Below are 21321 nucleotides of genomic sequence, written 5' to 3' on the forward strand. Positions count from 1 at the left end.
GTTGGGAGGGGAGTCACGTGATGTTATTATTATTTGATTTGATGGGTTTTGACGGTTTTGCTTTTTACACGTTTATGAAAGTGGAGAATTTAGAATTTATCCTGTATTCGTCTAAATTTTTTGCAGTTTCTACTGTAAGAAAGTGTGTTTTTTTGTATTTGTGTTGCTATTATACCTAAAGACCTTAAAATGTTTCAGCCCTGGGAAAATAGGCAGGAAAATTTGGCAAATGAAGAGGAAAGTGTTTTTGCAGGCTTATGGAGACCGTGGGTGCACAATAACATTTGTGATGAAAACAATAAGAGTGATTTGGACAGAGATTTAGACTTACATAGTTCTGACAGTTCATTTTCTAGTGTTGATGAAGCAAAAAGAAGCAAGGGAAGTAGAAGCTACAGGGGAAAGTCAAACAGTTTTAAAACGTAATTGTTTAAATATAGACGCCAAACTAATTTGTCAAATTGTCTATAAGGAATGATTCTCAGTTCACAAATAATTGTAGTGCTTTGCAAAAAACACCGTTTTTAACAGTGGTTCCCTATAGTACAATATGCTATTTTGTAAAAAAAGGGATTAAAGACAGAAAAAAAAGGAAAGATGCAAGGACTTAACATGGATATTGCCAAATTGCTAAGTTGCGTATTCTAGCTACAAAAACAATAAGGTTCTGACCATAGAGAAAACTAAAAAAATTTGGGAGAAAGAGGAAGAAAAATCCATATATTATTTAGCCAAAACATAGTATGATACATGTGATACACAAGTTATTTGTTCATGATTTGTTTTACATAGACACTATAAACCAAGTTTAATTATTTTTTTTACAGTTACTGCCACACTTGTCCTGTCCTAAAAAGACAAGACTACTTGCTTCATAATTCACTGGAAGAAAAAAGACTATTTTACATCTGAGTTGTAATTATTTAAAAAAAAAATTGTAAATTTATTATTATTAATTAAATTTAAAAATTATTTCTGCTACTCGTGTACACTTTTAAAATCTGTTTTAGTATCCATATGCTTCAGTGCGAGATGAACTTGGAATCCATAGCGGCAACAGAGAAACTGTTTCCTTCCTTAGTGGAAGAAACTGCTAAAGAACAAAGGCAGGCAAAAAAAACAGAGTTTAGAAAATTGTATTAACTCTTTGGGCCAGATTCAAAAGAGTGGTTAAATTTATAAAAGTATTTAGTATCCTCACTGCAGTTTTAGGATCCAGTATACTTAAAATGTAATGTTTTGTATAATACTTAATTTTCAGTATAAGCATTTATTTTTGTTAATTTTCATCTAATCTCTCCTATTATGCACAATAATAGGAGAGATATATAAAATTTTAAGACAAACCAAAACATTTCACCCTTTTGTGTCAAAAAGTAAATCTTTAATGCCTTAATTCACAGAATAAATGGGCCTAAGTAATTTGTACCACCTATTCTCTCATCACTTATTATAAACTGATGGCGCCAAAAACTAAACTTATTAAATTGAATTAAAATTTGTGGTTAAACTGATTTTACGTACTTAAATCTTATCTTTAAATTAAATATTATCTTACTATCACCTATCCTGAATTTGTAGCTTTATAAAACTAAACCCAAAAATCGCGAATAATAAAATTTTAAATATAAATAAATTTTAAGGCCGGACCTGTGCAACTTTTCACGCTTGAGTGGCTGGGACTGAGGTCAGACGTCTAACAAAATAGTACGTGGGCGTCTGTGGTCAAACTTTACGAATATTTGATAAATAAAAAAAAAATTAAAAACATTTATTTATTTAATGGAATGATTAAATATCGCTTAGAATATTACTTCATCACTCTTTCCACATAAAATTTTGCGATTTAAACGTGCATGCCATGTGTCAATACAAGCAACACCGGCACACGGACTATTCGCGGCACATCAAAGATTCTAATAGAGCTCTGAACTGGACTTTTTTACAAACAACTTTTTTAGATTAAATAATATGGTTATTTACCGATTGTTTGCAAAGGAGAAGGCGGCTTAATTGCGCAAGAGGCCGCATGCTATGGCCACAGAATCGATGACCGCGACATCTGCTGGCGAGTATAGCAGAATCCCAGTGGCTTCACAAAATGGGTGTCAAGAGTGCGGCAATGGGGACATGGTACCATGTGACTGTAGTCGCTGAAGAAGTTCAACCGTTGTGCAGGATGGAGCACTGGTTTATAGCAAGAATTGCACTGAAAAAAAAACGATTAAATGAGTCTATGCTAATTTTAAAGTTTTATGAAAATTTGGCAACATGGCACAGTCAATGGGAGCCACACAACTAAGATATTTTGACAGTTGTGACGTTTCCGGTTATGCCAGAAGTAGGTGTTAACTTCGTTATTTTAAATAGAGCACCCTGTATATTTTTGGCTTCCACATAAAATTGTAGGTATATTTTGTGTATAATGTCCTATACCTAAGTGTAACCGTTTTTGACATATTCTTAATTCATTGTGAAAAATTATGTTTATAAGCCCAAACATAATTATCGATTACTCGCTTTTAGTAGCCTGGTTAGTTTTGGTTTTATTTTAAAGGAAGAACCACTTTAAAAGACTATTTTAATACATGGTTAAAAACTAGCATTCAAAATTAAAATGAAAAAATCTTTTTAAATGGAAACCACCTATTTTTATTATTTTTTTTATAAAGATAACTAATAATAACGTTATCTAGTCTAAAAATTGATATTTTTCGAAATATTGGCAGTTTAAAATTGGCCTAATATTAAAAGCCGCATAGTAACACGGCTCATTGGATTGTTGAGTAAATGGCCATGACGGTTGTCATAGTAACCGCTAGAAACGGCAGTAAGACAATGGATTACAATAAAAATGTCAGTATTGCTTGTAATTTCGTAATTTTTTAAAAACTAATATGCCGGGGCGATTAAATTATACGCACGAAGATTATTTAAATTTGTTTATTATCTATGGAGAATGTAACAAAGCTTTATCGAGAACATGTCAAATATTTGCCGATAGATTTCCAGAAAAACAGAAACCATCATGTTACGCTGTTAAGCGAATAATAGAAAATTTTAAAAATGTTGGCAGAGTAACAAGTTATTTTAACAAATCTTGAATTATTTTGAATAATTAACGAAATTTTGCTTAAAATGTATAACAATTGAATTCAACACTGCTGTTTCAATCTGAAGTTTGCAATCTATTGCTGCCATATGTAAAGAGCTATAAGTCGATTTCCCGGAGGTGGCGGGACACTTGAAATTCGTAATGTAGCCTACCAACAATTTTTCGACAGTATCAGATGAAATATTATTCTTTTCAACAGTTGTTCTTGACAAAAATACAAAAGAAATCGGTTGGTACGTGCATTTTTTTACTGTCAATCATTTGTAATTGATAGAAAATACGCTATATTTACTTCTTTACTTGCTATATTTTTTTGTCATATCTCAACTATAGGCCAAGATACAATAATTTTTTTAAAAATAGCGTTGTGATAGCATTACAGCTATGTGATGTCAAAAACATATTCATCTATGTGCTCGATATATGTATAACTACATACATACGAAATTCACATATTTGGAAGACGGACTGCAAGCAGCCGCACGTAGCATAAGCAAAGAGACACTATAGATCACCGGACATAAACATGTCTTGAAAAGTATGTCGCGAAATTGAACGCAAAAATACGTCAAAAACGTAAATTAATTAAAAAAAAATATATAAAAAATTCAATTTGATTCTTCCAAGTACCAAGCTAAATGACTAAATTGTCGTGAAGTTCGGGGGGGGGACCAATGGCCCTTCCTGGATACCTGCCTGGTTTCCTGGAATAGGTGGTAAACCAAGTAATTTGCTTAAACGAATCAAGGCACTAAATGAAACATAATTAAGCTGATAGAAAATTTTTCATTCCAATATTAGAATGTTAAAATAGACTTGAAATTTAAAGATCTGTACACAACAATGTTTTTAATTTTAAATTCAAAATAAAGCGGACTAAGCGACTTAATCTCGTTCGGAATTTTAATATATTTATTAACGGCTTGATATAAAACAATTTCTGAAAAAAAGGCTATTGTGTATTTAGGAATATGTTAATTTACCAATTTCAAATAAAAGTACGCTGTAGTAACTAATGAAATATCATACTTAGAAAATTATAACTTATTGTCAATCCTTTCAAGTTTTTGCATGATATCTCAGCAATTTTTCACTTACATAAAATTTAAATTATGAGCAACAGCAAGCGTAAAAAATCTTCTTAATTAAATCCTCAATAAAGCATCGTAATCACTTAATTCTTATTTAATGACAAGAGTAGCTTTAAACTTGATATATTTTGAAGTTCAATGAAAAGAGATGTCACCGAATAATAAAAAAATATTTACAAATCAACATAAAAAATGACTTAAAACCCTGAATTAGTTTTAGGCATATTTATTTACTTCACTTTCGCATGACAGGATTAGTCAATTGACTCTATCAAATAAAGAATAAAAAAAAAGAAATAATCGCGTTTTAAAGTTTTGTAAAATTAATAAGTCCGTGATGCGTCGAAAACGAGATAGAAACACATTTTCTTTAATGAAAGCAATCTTCGCCTAATTGCAAGAAATTCGTGATAAAAAAGGGAAATCACTTACTTTAATCCGTTCAGTGCAGCAGGGCATGGCCGCAAAGATGTCATAAGAATACATGCTGCCTAAAATAAGCGATGACCCATCCCATTTTTGGTTGCAAAACCGACACACGATTTGTCGGCCATTGACTCCTTCCAGACAGGCCATACATACGACTGTCAAAAATTGGGTGCGGCCCTCAACTTTCACCTGGAAAAAATTATTCAAAATATGTTTAAACAATAAATTTTTTGATTTGAAAACTATTTTTAAAAAATTAAATATGTATGCAAAAAGAATAATTTTTAGTAATAAAATACGCATATTGCATAAACAACCAATATATTTAGTTACATTATGACTTACTTCGATGCAGGACTTGGCGTGTTGCCTTGGACTAAGAAAAAACGTTCCATCAACTAAAGGATATCTGTCAAAAACTAAGAGTTGCTCCTCGCAAAGAATGCAATGGACCTTAGAACGGCCTTGAGATGCCAAAGTGGATAAAATGAAACATCGGGTGTCATCGTTTCCGTGATTTCCCTCGTCTTCGGTCTGAAACAAATATAAAAATTATTGAAAAGAAAAATATAAATAACATAACTTATCATTAGATATTATACCTAAAGCTTTTTAATGTACAGAATCAAGCTACAAAAAGAACTAAGAAACGTTACTCAGGAAATAACTCTAATAGGTTTTGCGGAAAACAGATATGGCTAACGTCACCATCTTCGGTGGTGAAAAACTATCGAAAAAAGAACGAAAATTAAAAGCAAAGTTGAGTTGACATCGAATGATTCGAACAGGCAAAGCGAAGTAACGGAAAAAGATTTTCTGACAAGGGGAAAACCGAGAAAAACTATAGTCGGAAACCGTCGATGTGAAAATGTAACTGATGGCGCCGTCTGCTTTAAATTGATTTTAGTTAAATAAGATACTTGATTTTTCGTTTTTTCAATTCTTTTTATATTTTAAAAAGAGAATTTTAAATCAGTTTTAAAAGTCTTGATAGACAGAAACAGAATGGTGTAATAAACTAGTAATGAGGTTAAGAATATCACGACAGAATATTAAGTCAGTATCATTACGACGTCCCAACCATTAATATAAAATTGATAATTAAGATCTGCTTATTATTTCTAAATAAATTGACTTCAAACTATTAATGCTAACCGATACCTACGCAAATTCTTCCTTCCAATTATAATAAAAATAGTAAAACGGGCAGTTTTACTAATCGACTCTTTTGAAGATCAAAGTTAATAGCTACAAAAAATCTGACCTAAAAAAGGAAGCAAATAAATAGGTTTTAAAATCGTACTAGAATTGGTATGTTATTCTTTTTAATTAAATTGTATTTACTACTAGATTTATATTTCAATCTGAATACTAAGAGCATTTAATTTGTTCTTTGTAATCTAAAGTTTATGTTCAGTTAATTTTTTAAAGATAAATTCTAGTTTAAGCTATAAAGAAAAAAGAACTCAAATCCTTTAAGTATTTTAATTATTTTAAAAAAGGTTTTTTTTTCAAACAAAACATAATTTTCTTAAATTTCTCAAGATAAAATATCCCTACATACTTTATCATTTTACCTCTTACCTCTATATTCTATTCCTCTTATTGTATAAGACGAGATTGTCCCTAAGGATTTAAATGATTTATCTTGTAAACTACAAACTACAATCATAGGTTAGAGCCAGTAATCACTAATTCGACCCGAACTGTCTTTATGGTCAAACCCTACTTAAAGTTTCCCACCACCCTATTAAAATAAATCAATCATCTTTAAGATAATAAAAAATGCCTTGATGCCAAGACAAGTCAATGTAAGATATTTCCAACTATATACTTGTTTGATTTTTTTAAATAATTTAAGATAAGTTAGAAAATTACAATTTAATATTTTATGAAAGTAATAAATAAGTAGCTTCAACCGTTTCATCTATAACCTTACAGACAAAGAGGTTCTAGACTAAGATTCATCATTTATTTATTCAAAATAGTAAATGAAGCGTCTGATATTTTTAATCTTAACTTACACTGTGAAATGTTATCAAACTTTCAGGTATTTATCCGCCTTATTTCCTGAGAGAAACCTTTTAAGCAACTTAACCGATTCAGTCCGTTGTTGTCAATCCCCTTGTCGAAAAGTTGGCGAAATCCTATACATTACGCTTTTTAACGTAATGGAAATGTCAGCGTGTAACAATATAAGTCAAAATTGAAAATGCCTATAGCAGAGTTTTTCGGATCTTTTCATGTGCAAATGGTGTATAGGGGATACAGTATTTGTAAATAGAAAAATGGTTCGGGTCCGTCGGATAAGATATGTCCAGTTAGTATAAGGGACTTATAAAGAAATTTATAGGGATATTTTTGTAAGAGATCTTGAGAGATTTGTCATATTTACTATAGGCGACGAAGATGTAAAAGCCTTCACATAAATTTACATTTTTATTGGCATCAATGATATATGACCGCGTTGGTTTAAGTGAAGCATAAAAATATATAACACATATTTAAATATGATGCTATATTTTTTCATGATTCTTTTTGGGGTTTCTAGGGATGCTAAACTTACAGTAACCTTATGACTTTTAAAATTTTTGTATATTTTATACTTCATGTGCAAGATATATTCATTCAAATCACGTTTTCCAAACGAAATTCAAAAAAGAAAATCGTATTTTTCAATGTATTTCACCTGTCTAAGTTGACACTCCCTTATACGCGTCTCTTTTATAAATATAAAAATATTTAAAGTCATCGTTTCCATTTATCAGACTTTTTTTTTCAAATTGTGACTTTATTGAAGTATAATGTATGCCGTACATACACAAACTTTTCTTTTTTTTATCTGACCTATTGCATTTAAGAGTGGTAACTGAACGTTAAACTTATAAAAAAGCTTTTTTTTATCCTTATAAAATAGGCAACTAATTTAAAAAAAACCTTTTAGGAAATCAAACTTCGAAACGAAACTTTAAAACTTTTATAGGAATGCTGATATTTTTGGTTTTTATGCCTCGGGCGTTTACGTTAAAATGACTTCGAAAACTTTTGTGCTCTTCCAAACAAAGTGCGCTGAATTCTTATAGCTTAGATGGATATAAATGGAAAGTTTCCAATAAATAGTACCGAAATTGTAAAAAAAATAGTCCATACTTACGGTGTAGTTGTAAGTTAATTCAAAATAAAAAACATACAGTCTCTCTTCAATAGTTTATCCTAAATATACTTCTGTATTTTTTTTTGTGAAAAGTCTCGATCTTGGAGTTTTGAGTATTATGCCGTTGGACTTAATTGCTTTAACAGCTCGTCTCTATATTTTCGTTTACTAAACTTTGTTAAATTGATTGTGTCAGCAAAAGTGCTACTATTACTATCAAGCTCAAGCGTCGCTAAACGCAAGTTATATGAATTTAAAAAAATAATGGGTTTACCGGGATACTCTGTAAGACGGACGCAGAACAAGTAAAGATGGTGCCTGCCGACACGTGTTTCTGCTTTTTGACTTCTTCAAGGTAGGGCAACGAGAACCAAAGGCAAAAAAACATAAGACATCACGAATAGGAGCAAACCAATTTCTTACGGAGTACCCGGTAAACCTATTCTTTTGCTATTTAACTTTGTGTGCTAGCTTAAATTTAAAAAAAAATGTCTCAAGTGGATCAGCTATGCTTTGAGATTTAGATAAAATCTATCCATTAGCATTGCTAGCTATATCATTTAAAAATAGGTTACTGCATTGCGAACTTTGTATTAATTTTCAACATTTATTAGAGTCGGTATTACTGTGGTCTCTTTAATGATATTTTGACCAGGGGGGACAATTCTTTATATTTATGTAGGTCTTGTTTATTACCAAACCTTTTATAGCGAATAGTTGTATTCAATCTTTATATTTGCTATAATTTGCGAGGGCAGAATAGGTACGGTTACTATTTCATAAGTATAATAATATAGTTTCGGTTATATTAATTCTTGGAATATTCTTATAAAGAATATAAGTCCTAATTAACGTTAAAACATTTCAGAAGGTTTAATATTCACTTTACTCTACTTTATTTCAAGTAGTTGAGACATATATTTTCATGGTTCAGATTCTTTCATGGCTAGAGAAAACTTACTCAGGAAAAGGCGACTGCCCTTACGGTGGTGTATGTTGCTGCCATCCTGCAAAGAATATCTCCCGACGAACAAGAAGTCTACGACCACCTAGTGAGGAATTTGGATATGCATTATGGCTAATCACACTTGAAACATGTCTACCACACGCAGTTGAAAAATCGGTGCCGAAAGTCTGGGGAGCTGTTGCGAAATCAATTTCTCAACACAGACAAATTAAATTTGTCTCAAATAATAACTACAGTCTACAAAAACTCTCCGATACCTGGAATTGGTGTCTGGGTCTGTCTTGCCCCGATCAAGCCGTGGCGACACGAAATTTACCCCGCACCACACCCAGTATGACGATAAATGCAAACCAGGCAAGATCTTTGCTCCGTCCAGCCAGCGACGTAAAATCAAAAACCCAAAACATCGAAGTCGATGTTAATTTTGTTTCACATAAGTTGATCTTAAAGAGTTAGTTAACAGTTGTGTCTTTTGACGGAAATGGTATATATAAAACCTTTCCCGTCCATATCTTTAAATGGGAAAGATCTGTTTCCTGTATTTAATAATTTAAATAAAAAGCAAATTAATGTTGCAAAATTGAGCGTTGCAGTTAAAAGCGTTGTAAACTAGCTATTAAATTGCCTTTTAGTTTAAAGCATATTATCTTGTGTGCGCTTCGTAAGAATATAAAGTTGTGAACAGAAAAGTCAAAATTTATGACATATTCCATGAACATTTTTAATAATGTGTTAATATTAAGGTATTAGCACAATCTCTTTAAACCTCTACTAAGTTTAATGTTAAACTCTAGTCACGAAGTTTAAATAGGAGCCTTGCAAGAATTTGAATGCACGTTTTTTACCTTGACGACATTCATGTTGTAGGAATATCGTTTGAGGATCACCAGAAAAAAAATCTAGAAAAAGTGTTCTTGAGGCTACGCGGTTCTGGATGAAAGTGAACCCAAAAAAATATCATCTCCTTCAAATAGCTGTGCAACTTCTGGGTCACGCCGTTTCGAGTACAGGAGTTGCAGTTGATCAGGCAGAGGTCCAAACTATTAAAGATTGAAGAGTTCCTAAAGACAAATATGAGCCACGCAGCTCCTTGGGATCTGCCAACATGGCAAAATTATTGCCCAGACTAACAGAAGGAGAATGAAAAATCCAATAGTTTTAAAACTGTCAAAAAGCTTTTGAAAACCTAAAAGCAGCTCTGACAAGCTCATCGATCTTGAGCTATCCCCTACAAATTTTTACTTGACACTGACATTAGCAATATAGGCATTCCAAAATCCATGTACTATACAAAATCCAGGATGGCCAAGAAGAAAAAATCATTGGTTATTTTAGTAAGATGTTGTCTAAGCAAGAGCGTAACTATTGTGTCCCTCGCCGAAGCGATGGGGCACTTTTATAAGAGTTCAAAATGGATAGAGAGGCTACAAAAGTTTGACTTTGACACTAATCACCGGGCAGGGAGAATTCATGGAAATGCAAAAATACCCTATCAAGATACCCTGGTCGAGGGAATTCCAAACATTGTTAGCGGGCCGAGGAGAAAGATGCTCATTTGTGAATAACTACTATAGTTGATGATACTTGGTAAAATTAGGATCTTATAAGAAACTAAGTGGAAGAGCCCAATACCCAGATAGTACTAACTTGGAAGGAAAGAACTGGGAAGAAACTTGGGAAGAAATTGCCAAGTACTCTCCCAATGTCATGTCACAACGGAACTCTCTAATTTTGGACGGTTGACTCAATACTCAAGACTCTAGCGACGAAAAATAGTTGCCACGACGGCAAGGAGGAAAGAACGCAAATCGTTGTGCTTAAATATCGGATTTTGGAGTTGTTAAAGTAAATCCATGGTGGTATGCCAGGAGGACATCTTGGAGCAATAAAAATCCAGGGAAAAAAAAGGAAAAAAAAGTCAAACTTTCAGATTTTTAAATAAATCATAGATCTTTATTAATTGTTTAGGTTTTTGAGAGGGAGATTACCACAGACGAAACATCACTAAATAAAACCTAGATAAAATATAAGCTGTCGATTTAATTTCAATTTGGTAATTACCCTTTATTAAGGATATCCTATAAGTTTTTTGTTAATTGTTATGATTTTATTTAAATTTAGAAAAATCCACGGTTGGTTGAAACAGAAACAACGGTTATCATATTAATAGTTTTTGTAGAAATAAGCATGCAGTCGATATGAAAACGTTTAACACACGCAGCATTAATGGAACTATATGGTATGTTATGGTTAGAACTAGCAGATGTACTACAAAAATTACATAAGTACGATAAGATATTAGTCAGACATCGTGACATTTAAAACTTAAAAACAGTCGCAGTACTGTATGGAAATGCAACTGCTACTGGAATGTAGTTATGAAATTATTTACGGTAATAATATAAATAGATATAGCGAGTTTATTGTTTGGCACTTCTACATTTTTATGAATTTAAATGCTTAGAAGTCTCACTTTGAGAGAACAAATAACATTATGGTGTTTGTTCAACCACTGTTGTGACTGTAATGCTATGCGTAGATACAAAGAAAAATAATTGACGGTAAAAATTATAATAATTAATAAATTATGTATTTTTCAACGTATAAAATTGATATTGAGTACTTAATCCTATTGGGATGGCCAATAATATGAATATGTAATTTATTTGAAAGAATCCAATTATCGCCTTACGCCTCAATTAAAGACTTATCAATAGGAGTATTTCCTTAAAAAAATAAATATAATATAAAAGAGGGCGCAGTATTAATAACTTTCTTCGTGGAAATGGCGTGCAGTACGGAATAATTTAATGTTAAAACGAATATTAATCGAGCTTGAAATCAAGGATATCAGAATAACACGAAAATCAAATAAAACAGATGTAGCTTAGAACGAAACGTTTCATTAAAATACCGGCGATGTCATCGAGAAAATGAGATATGAAATGGAAATTGCTTTTTTATGCGACTGCGGGGGAATCAACTTTTTTCTGAATTACGTGTGGCTCTTATTATTTTTATGTTTGTATCTTTATCTTTCTTCTCTTGATGATAATAAAACTAAAAGGATACTAAAACCAACTGTGATTGGTAAATAACACAAAAAGACACTTTTTATTTAAAAGATAATCGATTCTAGAATTATTTTTTTTCCTAATTACAGTCAAGTTAGTTTTTACAATAATGAAAGGACCTCGTTATTTAGATTTAATAAAAAACACACAAGGATCAAAATCGTATATTATAAAAAAATACCCACGCAAAGAGGTTCCCTTGAGAGAAAATTAATAACACAAATTTGTCTGCGAGGCTAACATTAAATTACGTTCGACATGAAATGATCTCCGTGATAAACCTAATGAATCTATTTCGATAATATTAGTATTTGATTTAGCGAAATTATATGAAATAAATATTATATGTAACAAGTTTAATACATCATTAAGTATGAAATAATTTTCAAAATAAAAAAAGGCTTTTTTAGCTTTTAATTGATCTTTTTTATTGCTGTTTATATTAAAAATAATATAAACAGCAATAAAAACATATAGAATGGCTTAGTATGATTTTTTTTAGATTAACATTATAGTTTCATAAAGCATTTTAATTTTATTTTGAGCTTATATAACAATTATTATTTGAAGTCAGCTACATTAAGCTTTTCAATAAATAATCTACATGCTCGTACGTCCTGGTTACTACTAACAACTTTAAGTTCAACAATTTACATTAATTACCCACTTATTTATTCTTCATTTGACTTCATATCAATACTGGCTTATACAAATCCAGGGCTAAATTAATCAGTCAATTTAAAATTGAGTTAATTTACGATTTTAACATCTTAACATCATATTTAGCAAATTGAGAATCTCCTGCTGCACCTGCTGCATCAACGATTTCATCATAAATGTCATAAATGTGTTATTTTAAAAATTATTAAGGACTCAACTAGCTCTGAATAAACAGATTGAAGCAGCACTTGCGAAAATGTTTAGTAAATCCAGATTTATTACCGGACGGGAGTAACAACATAAAACGAACATCAATCTAATATATAAGTTCTTACTAGTCTTTTAAACACATTTACAATATCGCAATTTTTTAAAGAAGTTGGTAACATATTAAAATCTCTAATAGTATTATATAGTAACAATTTAGTTCCTATTGATCAATGATTTCTCCCTACTTTCTACCCTTGCAATGATACGAACTTCAAACTTTTTAGTTATGTAGCAAATCTAAGCATAAAAATTAAGATGACAATTAAATATGACCTCCAAATATATAATTCCTAATATATGCTCATTATAAATTCTTACATCATTTATTAAAATAAATAAAAAAAATATTTGAACTACTTTAGCTGTATCTTTTACATACAGCAATGACTTACCAAAGTAACGCCGCACGAAAACCACACTTATTTATTACAAAAATATTAAGAATATCACAGTGATTTAGTAACTGCTGTTTCTAACATATTTTCATATATATATCAAAGATATTTATAGTTCAATTATATTGACCCGGGCTATGGTTATATTACACAGGGTAGCATAGGCTTCACAGAACCCAAGAAGCATACCTTACGATATAAATGTACTTTTATTTTAAAATCATTTATAGGAGTAACTTAAACGTAATCTCTTTTTTCTTGCATAAATTTAGTAGTTTTTTCTAAAATAATATTAGTATTATTTCTATGAAATGTGAAGGTAAACCAATGATTGAGAAATGGGGATAGTGCAAACACTTTACGATTGCTTAATAAAGAAATTCAAACTTTTGCATTTTAACTTTCCCATGTACGTAACTTACTTTAAAGTAGTGCACATTAAAATGCTTCACAATATGAATTAAAAATCATTCAATTTTTTAATTACTTTTTCTATTTTAAAGAGGATTTCGGGATACTTAAAATAGCATAGAAGTAAAAGGCTACAAACCTTGTAGCATAGCGCTCCATAAATCTAAGAAACCACTTAAATATAAATTTGGTAACAAGAAACTAAATGAAGTTGCGAAAGAAACATAAATGTAAATCTCAAGGCCCTTAATTCAATTTGTTCCTCCCAAACGCACACCAAAACTTTTCGAGATCTGTTTCTGTTTTATTTATGACCAGACAATTTCGACTGTCTTCTTCTTTTTAATGGCTTTTCCTTTGTCTCTAACTGTTTCCCATATATCATACTAAAACTTTACCCCAGTTCCTACGTGCTAAAGAATCTGGAGTTTGTATATTGAAATGGGGATTTTCGGTTTGTATAATTGATTTTCTTAAAGTGAATACGTCGTCGATTGCATTTTAGAGCGATTTGGTTTTTCTATGAATTTTGCTATTAGAAAATATTTTAAATTTTAATGAATGATTGAATCCACGAGTTCGCGAAATAATCAATTAAAAACTAGGCTATAGTACATTCTTTGTGTCTTTTAACTGAACATAATTTACAATGGTTTTTATTCGATTTAAATTATATTGAAGAAACAAACGCTATAATCAATAATAGGAAAGCTCATAAATACAAATATTATTTTAATGCGTTTGACGTGACTTGGCTTTAGAGGACCTTAAAACTAAATATATCGCTTTTATTGAAATTAGGATCTACTCAAAAGAAGATAAAAAAAAGTTAATTTTAAAAGAACAAATAATTCCTCAAATTTTATTATGTATTTTATGAGATTTGGCGGTCATGGTAGCTTATTCGTTTATTTCGGCACTACATTTAAGAAATATTAATAATTTATTTTAAGATATCGAAAAATATACCGGGCGACCAAGGACAATCGGGAAAATGCTTTTTAAATGAAATAATTTGTGTTGCTATATAAATGCTTAACGTGATATACCATAAAATATATTATATTTTTAAATAGAGTGCTATTAATAAGATAAAAAATGTTAAACATACATCCATAGAAAAATGATTTTTATTGTGTTTTATTTTTTATGTGCTCTACACGAAAAATTTTTTTCAAAAAAAGTAAACAGATATTTTTGGCGTTCAATAGTTTCTTTTTTAAATAAACTGTAACATTATAGGCATACATTTTATTCTCAATATTTTAGGGTAATCATTATTCAAATCCGCTAACAGATAACTTCATAGAGATAAAAATAGTTCAATCAGATATAAGCAAGTTCTCGTTACCCATCTTAATTAGTCTTCTGATAAAGGTAACAACAAAATACTCAGAAAAAAATAAATGTCTAAAAAGTGATTCCAATGTGTTTTTAGACATTTATTTTTATTATTTCACTCTGCCACTTGAAACAATTGAATAAGCGCTAATAATATATTATATATATATGCCCATTTATACTTCTTTTTAAAATTCGTATAAAGACATGGTTGCTAAATCAAAATTTAAAAATTTTATTCATATCACTTCATTTCAAAATTAACATTTACGTAACAATCCTACATAGCAAATTTAATTATTTTTGCTCAAAACGCTTCGTTATTAGAGAGTGTTCCCGTTATCTTTAGTTACCCAGTATATTTTTAAATACTACTCTTCTAGTGATCGGCTTTGCGAAATTATTTTATCCTTTTAGGCACCCTCTTTTCACAATAATCATTTATATTATAGCGACCCTACGTTATGCAAAAGTTGGGGCGGAGTTAAGAGGTTTTCACAGAAGATTTGTACGGATTAGCGAGAAAATGTTGGTTCCGATTATTATTTATACAAAAGCGAGTGCGGTGTCTGGATTCACGCTGATGATTTCTTGTGCAAGGTTTACCTTAAAGCTTTAATGAAGTTTATAGGCTCAAGTATTAATCATTTTACAGCTAAGAAAATAAGACAAAATAATTAAAGATCAAGTATGATTACTTAAGTTTGGCATAACATAACACAGTGTTTAAATTACAAAAATTTAATAAAATTATTATTTTCAATTTGCTATGGGTCTCATAATAAATGCACATTCCTTTATCGAGTGGACTGACAAAACACTTAAATAATTTATTGGGCTTTTAATGATTTATTTGGGACATGTTAATGGTTGCTGGAGGCAATATTTCTTATTATGGCTCTTACTCTAACCACTTGTTTCATTATTTGTGGGCGAGAAGATTTCAATTAATTTGAGTGTCGAAACATTAAGTAAAAATAGAACTTTTTTAGGCAATCGAGTAATTTATCGTTTAATTAATTACGAGTACAAAATGCATGTGTTTATTATATATTTTAAATGTATGTAGATGTACGAGGTCATATATTAAGAGGGCATTTATTTACCCATTTTAAACATGCAAAATAATAATCATTATTTAAATAATGTTTATGTATGCTAATAGTACATTCAAAGGGTAAACTGGATTTTAATCAGCATCTGGTCTCGACTTTCTGTACAGCTAAATTATGGAAAATGGCAAATATAACATTGGTTAAATATATTAAGGAAACAATCTGTTTATGGTATAACCTAACATATGGATCACTATGGTCTCAATATGGTACTAATTTTAAATAATACTTTTATCAGACGTGATGCACATAGCTGTATTTAAATATTATGGTAAAGTATTTGATAAGGTACAATATTATATTACTAATTTAAATATAGTAGAATTAAGGCTATAAAAATTACTATATATTACTTATTATACGCTTTTTTACTTGAACTTTTACGCTCTTTTACTTGATGAATACACTAGAATAAACATTGGCTGCTTTGGATTGACCGCAACATCTACAGAGGGGGCAGAGGGGATATTTTGTTGCTAAATATGCTTAGTATTCCATGTTGCCAGTGATTACTCAATTTTAAAAGAAGAAAATAAGGTGACATAATAAATTATTATAATTAGCAGAACCTGAGTTGCATTCTTTATTATAAAGCGAAACAAAGAGTAAAACTCGTCTAATAACCTAAACTATTTTGTACCATATTTACACTAACACTAATATTGATTAATATTTTTAATCTAAATTCTTTAAATCCCCAAATTTCCTCACACAGTGGCAATGCTCTAGATTTTGCCCAGAAATATTCTCACAATAAAGGTATGTGGCAACTGCGCTCGTTGTTTACTTTTGGATGGTACACCCCTCGTACAGTATTAATTTTTTAATTAATATTAAAACTAAAAACTCCCTTTTTGCTGAAAAATGATAAAGAAGTGTGAAGTGGGTCACATATATTTGAAAAAAAGAAATTCAAATCGTTCCTTTCACAGGCGAGGTGTCGTTGGTGTCATTTATTTAGGTTATAATAAGTGGCAAAAGACGGCATATTTGTGTAGTATTTATAAGTATTGGATACTAAAATATTAATAAAAATGTGTAATTTAGTATATTATTATAATTTAGCAAATTTATTGCTTATTCGAACCCGAAATAAATAAAAAAAAATAATAATAACCAGTATAAATCGATTTAGTTATTGAATGTTAATATCTGGACCAAAAATATTAAAATTCCTTGGGAATTTCAGAACGTACGTTCATTATATCTATTAAATAACAGCGGATGCGGAATATTATAAATAGGTTGCTGGCAAACTAGGTTTGTGGTAGCTGGATGTCGCTAGGGCGCTAGCCGGGACCGTCGAAAGTCTATCTAACAGACTATCTGATAGACTATCGACGGTCCCGCGCTAGCTTGACAAATATGAAAAAATATCTAGAAAAACAACGCAAAGTAGCAACTTCGGATACGTGTATTGTAAACATAGAAGTATTTTACATTGCCAAGTTGTTTTTTTTTCATTAACTTTTTTGTCAGGAATCATTTTTTATTCCGAAAAATTTGTTGATTATTCTCAAAGTATGTTATTAGTCGGCAAAAAAACGAAGCTTTTAAAGAGTACATTTTTTAGCTTTTACAAAATACAACACATTAAAAAAATATGAAGTGGATTAAGAAAATTACATATTGAATGAAAAATTGGAAAGTCGATTTGACATCATTGTCTGATAGATGGTGAACTCAAACAACTTCGCCTATGGTTTGCAGCTAGGCTTATTCAAGGCATTCAATGTTCTAAGCTTTTTTATTAAATAATTGCTATATGCTTATTTTTTTAAAGACTAAAAAATGTTGATTAAAAAATTTGCTTTTTTTAGTTACACATAAAATAGTTTATATAACCCAAATGTACATAAACGACCCTTACCTCAAAATAAATAAAGGTGTAAACTTTTCAAATACTTTAATTAACGTTTGGAAAATTGTTGGATTTAGGAATTAATAAAATATATTTGCATCCTCAGAGCGAATTCAAGAAGGAACTATTTTACTGTGATAAATTATATTTTAAGATTATTGTATATTATGTATATATCCTTGTATTGTCTAATGTCATGTACGTAAAAAAACTTTCTGGATAGATGTTTTTTTCTGTATAAAAATTTTTATTTTTTTTTTTGACTTAAGTCCAACATATTGACTTCGCCTTGAGGAAGCAAACTTAAAAAAAAAAAAACTTTGGAGTTATACGTTATTAAAAGTAACGTAAAAAGATCTTTTTAACCATGTATAACAACCCTATCTTGATATAGCGGAAAACATAAATTTATTAAAATTTTTTTTTTTCATTTAGCTGGCTGTGAAAACAAAGGTTGCTAATCCATTATTTTGTTTTTTTTTTCATTAAAGCAAGAAAGCAATTTCATTAATATGAAAATTAAATTTAAATAAGTCGAAACAACAATTATTAATAACTTACAACGATAAATGAAATTAAACAAATAACAATCAACAATTAACAAAAATTAAATTAGTTAATAATGTATGCAAAAAAGTATGATTAGTGTACTACATATTATCTTTTAGGTATCCACATACACAAAGAACAAGAGGCGTCAAATCAGGTGAGCGGGCAGGCCACGCAATAGGATTTCGATTTTCTATCCAATTATTTCCATATTGTTCATTTAGGTAATTAGAAATAATTGCAGAATTATGTGCAGGAGCACCATCTTGTTGGAAGCACATGTTGGCTAGGCCATGAAGAGGCAAGTCTTCTAAATCGGGATTTACGTAATTTTCAAGTATCTTGGTCTTGTTCGGTTGTCATTCAAAATGTTAAATAAAATATGTCCATTTAAAATATCTATCCAAACATTAAATCACCATCTTATTTGTTGGTGAACTTCGCAGTTTCTAAATGGATTTTCATCAGCCCAATAAATATTATTATGGAAAATTTCTTTAATATTTTAAAGGAAATCTAAGAAATTCCTAGCATTTTCGGAGTTAAAAAAAATCAAAATATTGACCGCCTGTTTAAGTCTCCTTCTTGAAGTCTCTGACTAATGTGATCATAAATATGGGCAGTATTTAAGGTTTTTGAAAGTTCTTCGTTGGGCGGTAGTTTTGTGAAAGTCGTCTTTCTAAAAAACGCTCTTTGTACATTTTCCTTGCTCGTTCAACATTTTTGCGGTACAGTATGAAGCAACCATATAAATCTACCATTTCACTATTTGTAAATTTTTCCATCTTAAACTTATTGTTGAATAGAGAGTTTATCACAAAAACGAAATTGTTTACGTATTTTAAAACACTTGACTAACATAAATGTTAATAAAATATAGCAAAACATTGTTATTCAAAATATCAAACCTATTACAATGATCAATAACTTTAAAAATATAATAATTATATTAATTATATAGTTTTGATTAAGCGATGGCATCACCATGACACCAATTCTAACATTTGTTTTCACAGCCTACTAAATTAAAAAAAGAATCTTTAAATAAATTTATATTTTCCGCCGTATCAAGATATAGCAACGATATTGAAGATTTTCTAAATATCTAATTTTTAGATTAAGCCTGATATTCTGAAAACCTCTGTAGATATCGTGGGTCTTAACATCACATCTGAGTGGGGTTGGAACAGCACAACTTTTTCTTCATTTAATTGAAACTATATCTCTTATCAGAGAAAAAATGAAAAAGTCTCATTCTCAAAATGTCTTTTTAATTAATCAGGTGACATGTTTCGCTTACTGATGTACTTAGCAGGTCATCTAGCTATAAGGTTTGATGATGCTTTATTAGCGAAACATGTCACTTGATTAATTAAAAAGACATTTTGAGACTGAGACTTAGAGTTTTCATTTTTTCTCTAGTTACGTAGATCTTTTTGAGATAATGGACGAATTCTTTCAATATATCTCTTATCGTTTACGAAATCCCTATGTAGGTATACCATTTTATCTGGGACATCCTGTATAGAATAATTAAATATTAATGTTTGCATAAGTTGAAATGTTAAGTTTTTTAAACCAAAACCAGAATTTTTATAATATTGTTCCAAAGATAAATGGTAAAAGGATTTGGTTACGCCTTAACTTCTAGAATTTAACAGAGCGACGCAACTTTTTTCTTAAATTTTAAAAATATTTAATAAATTAACATGTAGGTTAATAAAACGAATTTGTAATTTCAACTATTTAAATTGAAGATTTTAAAAATTTCAAATTATAGCGTTTATTCTTTTAGACATAACCATTTCTAAGTATTATTTATTATAACATTTATTTAAAAAAAACTTTACACACTGACATATATTGTCACCGATGATTAAAAAATATATAATCAATAATGTTTATAAAGTAGGTTTTTGTACAGGTAATTTAATATATTTGCATAATTATTTAAAATTTAATTTTTTTGTTAACAGATATCAATAATAGTTAGAAATTAATATTGTTATGACTATCACATTTTACATACAAGAAGTTAGTTACGAAATTTGAATTAAGAATAAGTAAGTTTGGTTTTTATTTTCAAAAGGTATTTTCTTTTACTCAAAGCTCAAAGCAAAAAGAACTTAAGTTATGGTTTATTTACAATAAGTTTAACAGTTTTCTTTTAACAGTTAAACTTTAAGTGATTATTCATTTTCGGCACATTCTGTATATTTTCTTTCATCTGTTTTGTCAAAGAACATGCAATAATAAATGCCATTTCTTGTGCTATTTCATAACTCCCTGAAAACATTCTCATTTCCTAAATCGATTTTTAATAAACGTCTTCCTTCCAAATCGAGTGTTCATCTCCTCTACAAAATTACACTTTCAGCAACAGAGATTTTTATTAGTTTTTAAACCCGCAGGAGGACCGATTTATTTACTTTCGGCTTGGGGCACATCTCAACGAAACAACTGTATAGCTGTATTTTAAAGAGAATATTGTCGGAGATAAGCCGCATTGCCTTGTCAAAAATAAAATAATTTCTCTAAATATTGCGAAGAACAGACGTGCAGACAAAGAGTCAGAGTATTAGTAACGTTTCAATATTTGTTCTTTATGTGTTCCTTTATTATAGTTTCTATTAAAATAAATTAAAAATTCTAATAAAAAAAATATTAGAAAAAAAGCTATAAAAAATAATCTCGTAAAAAATATACTAAAATAAATACATTAAAACTTAGTCATCATGATAGTAAAAATTTAATTTCATATTGGAAGTAACGCTTTTTATCAATTTATTTGGATAGAAAAATATTTTTTAAATACTTCAATGTACGTGATCCGGGTAATATTTTTGACTTTGACTGGAAAAATATATATGCAATATACATTGTAATGCA

At 29.9% G+C, this 21321-nt stretch overlaps 1 protein-coding gene across 1 annotated transcript in view; it reads right to left on the reverse strand.

The window, feature by feature from the left end:
- The window catches only part of LOC126747780 (headcase protein), a 297681-nt gene that overhangs the window by 13448 nt on the left and 262912 nt on the right, over positions 1 to 21321 (reverse strand). The window contains exons 5-7 of the mRNA XM_050456581.1: positions 4981 to 5169; positions 4639 to 4824; positions 1984 to 2209 (exon numbers count right to left, since the gene is read on the reverse strand). Coding sequence (XP_050312538.1) covers positions 2033 to 2209; positions 4639 to 4824; positions 4981 to 5169 — 552 coding nt within the window. The 3' untranslated portion in view covers positions 1984 to 2032. The remainder of the gene's footprint in view (positions 1 to 1983; positions 2210 to 4638; positions 4825 to 4980; positions 5170 to 21321) is intronic.

This window comes from Anthonomus grandis, chromosome 20, assembly GCF_022605725.1.
Source record: "Anthonomus grandis grandis chromosome 20, icAntGran1.3, whole genome shotgun sequence".
Lineage (NCBI taxonomy): Eukaryota > Metazoa > Arthropoda > Insecta > Coleoptera > Curculionidae > Anthonomus > Anthonomus grandis.